General features: G+C 44.3%; 1 protein-coding gene across 1 annotated transcript in view; it reads left to right on the top strand.

Annotated features, from left to right (window-relative positions):
* PER3 (period circadian regulator 3) overlaps positions 1-11,774 on the top strand; it is a gene marked incomplete in the record, with an annotated part of 94,923 nt that overhangs the window by 48,734 nt on the left and 34,415 nt on the right. The window contains 5 exon segments of the mRNA XM_077458240.1: positions 829-934; positions 2,987-3,115; positions 3,545-3,671; positions 5,659-5,800; positions 8,502-8,629. Coding sequence (XP_077314366.1) covers positions 829-934; positions 2,987-3,115; positions 3,545-3,671; positions 5,659-5,800; positions 8,502-8,629 — 632 coding nt within the window.

The raw sequence follows: 11,774 nt of genomic DNA, 5'->3' as shown, positions 1-11,774 counted from the left end.
AAATGGTGACAGGGGAGGGACCTCAAAGCTGATTGATGGCCTCGGCTCTGTTCCTGTGTGCTGTGTCAAGGGGGTATGTCCCTTTACTCCAATCAGCTGTCAGGGCTCTTCTCGCTGAGCTCTGCAACACAGAGCTCTGTGTAACTTCAGCTCTCCGCCCACTTTTTTTTCCTGAACTCTTAGACCAGCTTTAAAATTCAGCACTTTGAACTGATGTATTCAACCCCTTAGAGCTCTGGACTGAGACAAATGCACGCTATAGAGGGATATGATATTTTCATATTTCACATCTGAGGTTTACAACCACTTTAATTTATTATTGTTCTTTTCTTCAAGACAGAGGTAGGGCGGCAGAAGGTTATGCCCCCATACACACGGGCAGAATGTCGTGAGACATTTGCCGGTTAAAAAAAAAAAAAAATACCGGCCGACATTCTGCCAATGTGTATGTCGCTCTGTGTGACAGAAGCCTGCTGTGCATGCTGGAAAACCAGCCGACTGACTCCCGATCAGCGCTCTCAGCCAATGGAAGAGAAGGCTGACTGGAGTGTTCTGGTGGGGGGCCGTCCCCCTGTCAGAACACAACAGCACAGTGGGGGAGATCGCTGGACTAACCTTGCATGGTTAGTACAGCGGCTCCCGACTGGAGCTGTCAGTCTTTTGGGGTGCACAAAAAAAAAACTCTAGTTTGCACCCGGCTTTAGAGCAATAAATATTTGCAGGAGAAGCCATTGTCTTCTCCTGGAGATTAGACAGCAAGAGGATTAGACAGGGAACCTGAACCTCTAATAATATGCAGATCTCACATGTATCGCTTTTTCATTTTAGGGGACCTCTGAATGAAGATGTGTTTGCTGCCAGAAATGCAGAAATCGTCAATGTTGACAAAGAAATAAAGGAATTGCAAGGACAGATCTATAAAGTCCTTTTACAGGTAAAGCTCATTATGCCTCAGTAGAGGGTCTATGTTGTATGTGAAACAGAGAGGGGGGATTTACTAAAACTGGAGCACTCAGAATCTGGTGCAGCTGTGCATGGTAGCCAATCGGCTTCTAACTTCAGCTTGTTCTTCCTTCCTTCCTTCCTTCCTTCCTTTTTTTTTATATTAAAGAAAAAAAAAACTTTTATTGGTTACATACAGCCCAGATCAACATGGCCAACCACATACTTTGTATGGTATACAAATCCAGTTAAGATTAAGACCATCAACAATCACAGTGTAGCTAGCACTGAAGTCAAACCTATTATACAAGATCCAACGTACATAGAGAAATTACATTTCCATGTAACCATTACACCCGTAATAAGTTTAAGTTGGATTATCATCCGGCATTAAGTCCAAGGAGAGCCTGTCAATGACCAGATCTGCTGGGGTTTATCGGCCAAAATTCTGATAACCCCATTTTCGGCTGCCGAAATTCCAGTGCATCTCTAGTTCTTACCATTCCTCCCTCACTATTTTAAAATAATAATTGTTTCAGATACACTGTAAACATTTATAACGCATTTGATAAAATGAAGATTGAATGTGTGTGTTGTGTATGTGTGCCTGCTTGTTTATGTATGTGTGTGTGTCTGTATACTTTAATTTATTATGTGTATGTATTTATCTCTGTGTGTGTGTAAATAAATATAGATATGGCTTTTCTCCCTCTCTCTCTCTCCCTCTCCTCTCTCTCTCTCTCTCTCTCTCTCTCTCTCTCTCTCTCTCTCTCTCTCTCTCTCTCTCTCTCTCTCTCTCTCTCTCTCTCTCTCTCTCTCTCTCTCTCTTCTCTCCTCTCTCTCCCCCCCTCTCTCTCTCTCTCTCTCTCTCTCCCCCCTCTCTCTCTCTCTCTCTCTCTCTCCCCCCCTCTCTCTCTCTCTCTCTCTCTCTCTCTCTCTCTCTCTCCCCCCCCTCTCTCTCTCTCTCTCTCTCTCTCTCTCTCTCTCTCTCTCTCTCTCTCTCCCCCTCCCTCCCTCCCTCTCTCTCTCTCTCTCTCTCTCTCTCTCTCTCTCTCTCTCTCTCTCTCTCTCTCTCTCTCTCTCTCTCTCTCTCTCTCTCTCTCTCTCTCTCTCTCTCTCTCTCCCCCCCTCCCTCCCTCTCTCTCTCTCTCTCTCCCCCCCCTCTCTCTCTCTCTCCCACCCCCTCTCTCTCTCCCCCCCCCTCTCTCTCTCTCTCTCTCTCTCTCCCCCCCCCTCTCTCTCTCCCCCCCCCCCCCTCTCTCTCTCTCTCTCTCCCCCCCCCTCTCTCTCTCTCCCCCCCCCTCTCTCTCTCTCTCTCTCCCCCCCCCCCGTTCACGGCGATCTATGTTTGCCTGTCTCCGGGAGACACAGCGAATACAAAACTTCCGCGATGCACGCCCCCGGCGGCGTGCATTGCGGAGTAAACACAAGGGGGTCCAGGGACGACCGCTCGAAGGAACCCGCCTGCTCTACGGCCGTCATTCGGCTATAGGGCGGGCGGGAGGTGGTTAAACAACAATAGGTGTGGCCTTGACAGGAAAATGGGTCGTATTTAAATTAGGGGGCGCACGAGTTTCGTCAGACCTAGGGCAGCACAAAATCGAAATGCACTACTGCATTTGATGGTTTGACAGTTTGGTTGAGAGCACAAGCAAATGTGACTGTTGGCAATCCCGGCATTCCAGGGATTTAACAGTTTTTTTTTTTTAAACCATTAAATTGCAGGGTTTAGTTGCGTTTTTTTTATGATTTACTGCTGTTCAGGGGCTCTGGGCTTCAGCAAAATGGGTGCTTCCAACAAGAAGAAACGGAACAATGCTGGAGGCAATTTACAGCACACACTCATTTTGGTAGTATAATTATTAATGTGGAATGTATGTTCCTTGCTAAAGAATGTTCTTCTTCTTCTTCTTCCTTTTTTTTTTTTTTTAACAAGTTGTTACGGGTAAACCAGGTATTCTCTAAAACTGTATGGCCTCCTACACCATAGTCATCATAGTCTAATCTTAGAGTCTGTATAATGTAATCCTTTTATTTGCTGCAGCCTGTACATAACAACGGTTCCAGTGGCTACGGGAGTCTGGGTAGCAATGGATCCTATGAACATTACATCAGTATCGCCTCTTCTAGTGATTCCAATGGGAACTGCGTGGATGAATCGCACAAAGAACCGGTAAATTTCATCTGCTGTGTGCAAACTGAGTGCAGTGTGATACGTGTGATGATTTACTAATGGCCATTCACTTTGCAAGGGGATTTCCCCATAGCTTAATGACTGGTAAACCTTACATTTGCAAAGAGCACCCGGTCAGGTACAAGGGGTGGGGGGGGGATATGTTTGTGATTGGATGATGGAAGTCAGCAGAACTTCACCTCATTCACTAAGCGAAAGGAAGATTTCCTTGCAAAGTGCAACTTCCCTTGCAAAGTGAGCAGCCTGTTTGCCTTTATAAATAAATCATGCTAGTTCCACAGGGATGGAAAATGAGGGAATCTCCGCCAAGTTCTAACCCCCCCCCCCATAGAACATGAAATGAAAATATACATTTAGTGAAATTTTTGTCCCACTCACGTGTTCCTTTTTTCCTGTCTCCTGCTATAGATGACTCTGAAACAAGTGTGCACAGACATCAACCGCATCAAGAATCTCGGTCAGCAGGTCTACATTGACACGAGGAGCAAGTCTGTGCCCAAGAAACGGGAGATACTCGACAGGGACGCTCAGAAAGGTGAATTGAGTAGCATTTCTGTTTCTTTTGTATAAAAAATTTTGTATAAAAAAAAAAAGTACAGAAGACGTCCGTTACAAAAAAAAAGAATAATGGGGGGGGGTTTGGGACTTTAAATGAAGCACATGGGTCTGTGCCTCCATCCCTAGTTCAGGTACAAAAAAAAAAAAAAAGAAGGTGGGACTTTAACCGCTTCCTAGTCGGCGCACGACGATGTATGTCGGCAGAATGGTACAGACAGGCAAATGGGCGTACAGGTACGTCCCTTTTTAAATTTGCCACTGTGCCATCGCGTGCGCACCGGCGGCGGCACGCTCGGGCACATCAGTCGGGACTTCAATGAGTCCAATCGCGGGTCCCACGGACTCAATCGCAGTGGGGATACCTGCGATCGTCTCACGGCGAGGAAGAACGGGGAGATGCTAAAGTAAACAAGCATCTCCCTGTTCTGCCTAGCAACAAGTGACACTGATCTCTGCTCCCTGTGATTGGAGCAGAAATCAGTGATGTGTAAAACACAGCTATGCTCCCCCACAGTTAGCAACACTGCCCCTAGGACACACTTAACCCCTACACGGCCACCACGTGGTTAACCCCTTCACTGCCAGTGTCATTTACACAGGAATCGGTGCATTTGTATAGCACTGATTGCTGTATAAATGACAAGGGTCCCAAAAATGTGTCAAAAATGTCAGACGTGTCCGCCATGATGTCGCAGTCGCAATAAAAATCGCTGATCGCTGCCATTACTAGTAAATGTTTTTATTTATAAAAATGCTATAAAACTAACTTTTGCGCAAAGCAATCAATAAATGCTTATTGCGATTTTTTATTTTTTTGAGCAAAAAAAATGTAGAAGAATATGTATCGGCCTAAACTGAGGGGAAAAAAAATGTTTTTTATATATATTTTTGGGGGATATTTATTATAGCTAAAAGTAAAAAATAATGCTTTTTTTTTTGTTTATAGCGCAATTAATAAAAACCGCAGAGGTAATCAAATACCACCAAAAGAAAGCTCTATTTGTGGTAAAAAAAAAAGACATTGATTTTGTTTGGAAGCCACGTCGCACGACCGCGCGATTGTCAGTTAAAGTGACGCAGTGCCGAATCGCAAATAGTGCTCTGGTCTTTGGCCAGCAAAATGGTCTGGGGCTTATGTGGTTAAATGAGGCTATTGATTTGTGGGGGGTGAGATAATTAGAAAGTATATTTAGTTGGCATATGGAGTCCGACAATACATAACAATAATGCACGTAGTAGAAAAGGTTTAATCTGTATAAACACGCTTACATGGTATTGACCTCATGAATACATTACATATACATGTCAAAGGGACGTGTTTTTTTGGTGCAGTTAGTGACAAAGGCAAAGTTCCCTTGGTACACAAAGCTGCACCATTTCTTAGATTCTATTTGAAAAATAATTGTGTACGTTTTTTGGAGGAGAGAAACGAGGAGCAGAGCCTCCTTTTGTAGTAGCATATATGCAGGGCTTTTTTTTGCCTCCAAACAGGTGCTGGAACTCAATCACGACCCCCCCTCCCCCACACACCCACACCCTCCAAATCATATGAAATAGTGGGTGTCGTCGGTCAAATTTCACAAACAGTAGGAGGGTCTTAAAGGGGCATTAAATACCAGGATTGCATTCAGAGTGCAGAGTTCATGGGGGTTACACACAGAATGCAGAGCTGTCACTTGTAAACACAGAAACCGGAATTCTGTGTTTACAAGTGATTGTGGTGAGCAGGTCTGAGCCAGAGGTCGTGGCAACGAGTTCCACCAAGTTCCCCCTGAAAAAAAAAGCCCTACATAAATGTAATCGAGGTTTACAGGTTCAAACTGGAAGAAAGTCTCCCTATGTCCCCAACTCCAAGTGGCAACCTCAGCCTGGACTCCAGCCAGGCCAGACCCCCTGCCTGGAGTCCAGGCTGTAAATACTGTACATAGTCTGACTTCCTTTTCTTTCTTTTTTTTTTTTAACAGCAAAACTCAATCCAAATGCCTTTGTACGACCTCGGGAAAACATGATGGTGAAGGGACCTGCAGCATCATCCTGTGAAACCTCCAGGAAGGGGCAGCACATACCTTCATACCAGCAAATCAACTGTGTAGACAGTATTATCAGGTAAGGTGTTGCCCATATTGTTGTACATTAAGTTCTTCCCTATGTTTTATTAAAATATCTCATGATCCCTAAAAAAAAAAAAGGCTTCCAATAGCATTTTTTGTGCATTAAAACAAATTTAGCAGATTTGTACTGTTCGTTCAGATTGCAGTGTAACACGCAGCCATAGAAAAAAGTCTGTCACCTTCCATCATGCAGTAGAACTGAAGTCTGACACGCTTACTAAGTCAGAGGGATTGCCTTCCACTCAACTGGTAGCTTAAAGCGGAGCCCCACCCAAAAGGTGAAGCTCTACTTATCGGCCCGCCCCCACCCTCTACTGCCACATTTGCCACCTTTTGGTGGGGAGGGCGGACTGACGGTACCCGCTCCCACTTCTGGCTGAGTTGCCCCCAAACCCCCCCCCCCCTCCTTCCCCCGCAAACGGCCCAATTAGCACAGCATAGAATACTAGCTCATTATAGTTACATAGTTGGGTTGAAAAAAAGGCACAAGTCCATCCAATTCAACCACAAAAAAATAAATAAATAAATAAATAAGATAATACAATCCCATATACCCAATTCTATACCCACAGTTGATCCAGAGGAAGGCAAAAAAACCCCAGCAGAGCATGATCCAATTTGCTAAAGCAGGGAAAAAAATTCCTTCCCAATCCCCCAATCGGATCAACTTTACCTATAAATGTTAGTACCCAGTTATATTATGTACGTTTTAATAATCCAGGCCTTTCTTAAAGCGGGGCTCCACCCTAAAGTGGAACTTCCACTCATTGGAACCCTCCCCCCCTCCGGCGCCACAATTGGCACCTTTCAGGGGGGAGGGGGGTGCAGATACCTGTACAGTGCATACTAGTACAGTGCATAAATATCCGCAGAATCTGTGGATATTTACGCTACTTCCTGCGGGTCCCCAGCTGCCTGCTGGGAAACACACGGATCCCAGGGACAGCGGGGACCATCCTTATTGCGCAGCGGGATTCGTGCATGCGCAGTAGGGAACCGGGAAGTGAAGCCGCAAGGCTCCACTTCCTGATTCCTATACCCAAGATGGCGGCGGCAGCACCCGAGAGACTATCAAGAGATCGGCTTCGGGTGCCGACATCGCGGGCGCGCTGGGCGGGTAAGTTTCCTTATTTTAAAAGTCAGCAGCTGCAGTATTTGTAGCCGCTGATTTAAAAAAAAAAAAAAAAAAAAAACAGCCGAACTTCCGCTTTAAAGCAACCTGCTGAGCTGGCCAGAACCACCTCTGGAGGGAGGCTCTTCCACATTTTCACAGCTCTTACTGTGAAGAAACTTTTCCGTATTTGGAGATGAAATCTTTTTTTCCTCCTAGATGTAAAAAGTGCCCCCTTGTCCTCTTTATTGACTGTAAATTGAATAACTCAACACAAAGTATATGGACCCCTTTATATATTTGTACATGTTGATCATATTCCCCCCCCCCCCCTTATTCTCGTCTTCTCAAGCGTGAATAAATTCAGTTCCTCTAATCTTTCCTCCATACCTCTTATCAGTTTGGTTGCCCTTCTCTGCACTTTCTCCCGTTCCCCGATATCCTTTTATGTAATACTCACCTGAGATTGAAGCCCTCGCTGCAGTGCCTGTTCACCGCTCCAGTACTTTAAGGCTGGGTTCACACCATTCCGAACTGATGAGCATCCAATTTGCAGTAGCAGGAGATTTTGACCTGCTCTTTATAGAAATTCAAAAATGTGTAAAAAAAAACGTATCACAGGATGACACCGCGAACAAACCTAAATTAATGTGCCAACATCCCGATTATGGATTATAGAGGGAAAAACGCTAATATTAAATTGACTTTATGAGACACATGAGTACTCTATCTATAAAACTATTTTATTACAAATATAATAATTGTTGTACCATATATATGTGAATGTTTAACAATATATATTTGTAATAAAATAGATTTAGACCCCTTTCACACCAGGGCGTTTTGCAGGCGCTATAGCGTTAGAAATAGCGCCTGCAATCCGCCCTAAAGAAGCTGCACCATTGTATGTAGTGTGAAAGCTCGAGGGCTTTCACACTACAGCAGTGTGCTGGCAGGACGTCAGGGAAAAGTCCTGCCAGCAGCTTCTTTGGAGCGGTGAAGGAGCGGTGTGTTTACCGCTCCTCCACTGCTGCTCCCCATTGAAATCAATGGGGCAGCGCTGTAATACCGCCGGCAAAACGCCGCCATTGCGGCGTATTGCCGGCGGTTTTAACCCTTTCGCGGCCGCTAGCGGGGGGTAAAAGCGCCCCGTTAGCGCCCGAAATGCGGCGTTTTACCGCCGACGCAATGGGCGGTGTGGTGTGAAAGGGGTCTAATAGATGGAGTACTCATGTGCCTCATAAACTCCATTTAATATTAGCGTTTTTCCCTGCTCTTTATAGAGTCTGTTCACATATCTCTGCTGCAGGTCCGGTGCGTTTTGCAGAAAAACGCTGTGCGTCTTTTGGTCCAAATTCAGGCTGAAATCGGACCTGAAACTGTGAACCAGCGCACACCGGATCCCCTGCTGTGAGAGCCGCATGCGGCTCATATGTGAACCCAGCCTTAAGGATTAAAGTGACACTTTGTGGCTGCATGCAGGCACCAGGAGGTCCTATAGGTTATCACACCTCCTGATCTAACTTTGTGATTTGGGATAAAACGGCTCCTGTGTTTCAGACATATATTGTCCTCTCTACTACAGGTACCTGGAGAGTTATAACATCCCTGCGCTAAAGAGGAAGTGCGAGTCGTCCACCAACACCACCTCCTCTTCATCAGAAGACGGCAAGCAGGGCCTCTCCGGACAGAACGACCTGGAGGTTTTAGAAGGTAAGGAGATCCATGATTTGGGGGATCATGTCGGTTGGCGTGATGATTAACGTGAAGTTTTTTGTCTTTTATGAAAAATGTCTTGTATGAAATGTGTGTTATGAAGCAGGCTGAAACAACTCCGAAATCTCATTTATCTGACACCTTTCATTCACTACACTAGTTCTAGACATGGACAGGGGACATTTTGCTGATGTAACACAGGAAATCTATTTAGTTTTTTTTTTTTAGTTTTTGATAGATTAGAGAGTTATTTAAACTTCTGTCATCTGTATTTTCATTGCTGTCTCTGTCCCAATAGGGAGATTTCCTTTTTATTTACCGTCCCGCAGACACTTCAGCAAATAAGAAGATATCTCTCCAAAAACAAGGTCTACTGAAAGATATGCCCAGAGATGGGAAGGCCTGGAAAAAAACAGAAAAATTGGGGGGAAAAAAACCTTTTTTTGCCCCGTGTGCTTTATTTTTATTTTTTAATTAATTTTTTTTTTTTTTTTTTTTATAAAGCGTGTATTTTTTTTCTTTTTAAAAGCGTGAAATATGTTCTTTTACAATAAGTAATATTCAGTATATCATGGTATTCAAACTATATAACACGTAGTCTTGAAGTACCCCATTCTAAAATGTAAAAAAAAAAAAAAAAGATTTTAATAGTTTTACATAATGCAGCAACATCCACACATAGGACAGCCAACTGTACAGGTGATTTATTTTTCCAAAGCAAATATACTTTTGCACACTGGTACTGACTAGTATTCCAATGTTTCTCTTCTCCCTCAATTTCTCTCCTAGCGGAGGAGAGAGAGGCAAGGGGGGGGGGGGGGGGGGGGGAGGGTCAAACAAGGATGCTGTGGAGACAACAGACATCCTCCTTAACCACTTCCCACCCGGCCAATGTATATATACGGCCGGGTGGGAGCCGCCTCCTTCTGACTGGACGTTCAGGAACGTCCTTCAGAAGTAGGGTGATCTCACGCGCGCGTGCCCGTGCAGCGGTGCGATCCCGATGCGCTCGTGTCACCCGGACACGGCGCATCTCGGATCAGCAGGAGGGCTCTGTGATTGGCCCTCCTGATCACATGACGGCCGTGTCCAATCATAGCCGTCATGTGATCAAAACAAACAGCCGCTTGCTAGGCAATCGGCTCTCCTCTCCTCACACGGAAGTCGTTGCTGAGGAGAGCAGATCGCTGCAACCGGCTGGTGATCAGTGAGTATGAGCTGTTTTTGCAGCTTTTTACTCACTGATCACTAGTCTAGTGTAAACACACATGTCCCCAAAACACACATGTCCCCAAATTAATAAAAAGACATGTCCCCAAATAAAAAAACATATGTCCCACTAAAAATCACATGTCTCAATGATTATCTGTACACATATGTACGTGATCACCTGCACACATCTGTACATGATCATTTGCGTACCTATGTCCTTGATCACACAAACCAATTATTATACACTTAACGGAATTTTTTTTACCAAAAAACATGTAGCAGAATACATTTTGGCTTAAATTTATGACAAAATTTGATTTTATTGGATTTCTTTTAAAATAGAAAAAAGAAAATATATAATTTTTTCCAAATTTCCGCTTTTTTTGCGCTTATATTGCAAAAAATTAAAAACGGAGTCGTGAATAAATACCACCAAAATAAAGCTCTATTTGTGCGAACAAAATGATAAAAATTTCATTTGGGTACAGCGTAGCACGACCGCGCAATTGTCATTGAAATTGCGAGAGCGATGAAAGCTTAAAATTGGGCTGGGAAGGAAGGGGGCGAATGTGCCCTGTATTGTAGTGGTTAAAGCGGGATTCCACTGGAAAAAAAAATTATTAAAAGCCAGCAGCTATAAATACTGCAGCTGCTGACTTTTAATAAATGGACACTCACCTGTCCCAGGGTCCAGCGATGTCGGCAGCCGATCGATCGTTCGGCTCTCGACTGCTGCCGCCGTCATTCTCTGTGAGGGAATCAGGAAGTGAAGCGTTGCGGCTTCACTTCCCGGGTCTTCCTGGGTCTTAAACAGGTATCTGCACCCCCCTCCCCCCTGAAAGGTGCCAACTGTGACACTGGAGGGGGGGAGGGTTCAGATGAGCGGAAGTTTCACTTTAGGGTGGAACCCCACTTTAATAATCCTCCTTAATAAAATGTCATTGTTCTAAGATGTCGGTGTCCAGAATGTCTTAATGGTGTGTAATGAAAACCCGTGGCTTTGTGTAACTAAAAGGCAGGCTTGAGTCACCTGCCGGCTTGTATACAATTTTTATTTTATTTTATTAATTCTTTATAAATTAAATAAAAAATAGTTTTAAAAAGCAAGTTTAGTTTATTTACTGAATAAGCTTTCTCTACTTTTTATATACACTGCATTTCACATTCCCACAAAATGACTTTCAATTCACAATGCCCTGTACACACGATTAGGATTTTCTGACAACAAAATCCATGGGATTTTTTTTCCGGCGGATGTTGGCTCAAACTTGTCTTGCATTACACACGGTCACACAAAAGTTGGTCGGAAATTCCGAACGTCAAGAACGCGGTGATGTATGACACGCACGGTGAGCCGAGAGAAATGAAGTTCAATAGCCAGTGCGGCTCTTCTGCTTGACTCCGAGCGTGCGTGGAACTTTGTGCGTCGGAATTGTGTACACGCGATCAGAATTTCCGCCAACGGATTTTGCTGTTCGGAAAACTTGAGAACCAGATCTCGAATTTTGTGTGATGGAAATTCCTATGGAAAATGTGTGATGGAGCCTACACACACACACGGTCCTATCACACATTTTCCATCGGAAAATCCTATTATGTGTACGGGGCATTAGACTACTCCACGCTGATTTTTTTTATTGATTTTTTTCCCCTATGGCTTTAAAATATCCAGAAATGTAACATCTCTAGATATACCCCTTGCCTCCAATCCTGGGGACAGGGGGTATATTTACAAAAGGCAAATCCACTTTGCAGTACAAGTGCACTTGGAAGTGCAGTCGCTGTAAATTTAAGGGGTAGATCTGAAATGAGGGGAAGCTCTGCCGATTTTATCATCCAATCATGTGCAAGTTAAAATGCTGTTTTTTATTTATTTTTTTCCTTGCATGTCCTCCTCGGATCTACAGCGACTGCACTTCCAAGTGCACTT

Source organism: Lithobates pipiens, unplaced genomic scaffold, assembly GCF_037356315.1.
Source record: "Lithobates pipiens isolate NorthernLeopardFrog02 unplaced genomic scaffold, aLitPip1_a1.2 Scaffold_27, whole genome shotgun sequence".
Lineage (NCBI taxonomy): Eukaryota > Metazoa > Chordata > Amphibia > Anura > Ranidae > Lithobates > Lithobates pipiens.
Note: the sequence above shows the minus strand (reverse complement) of the source record. Positions and strands in the feature narration are given on the sequence as shown.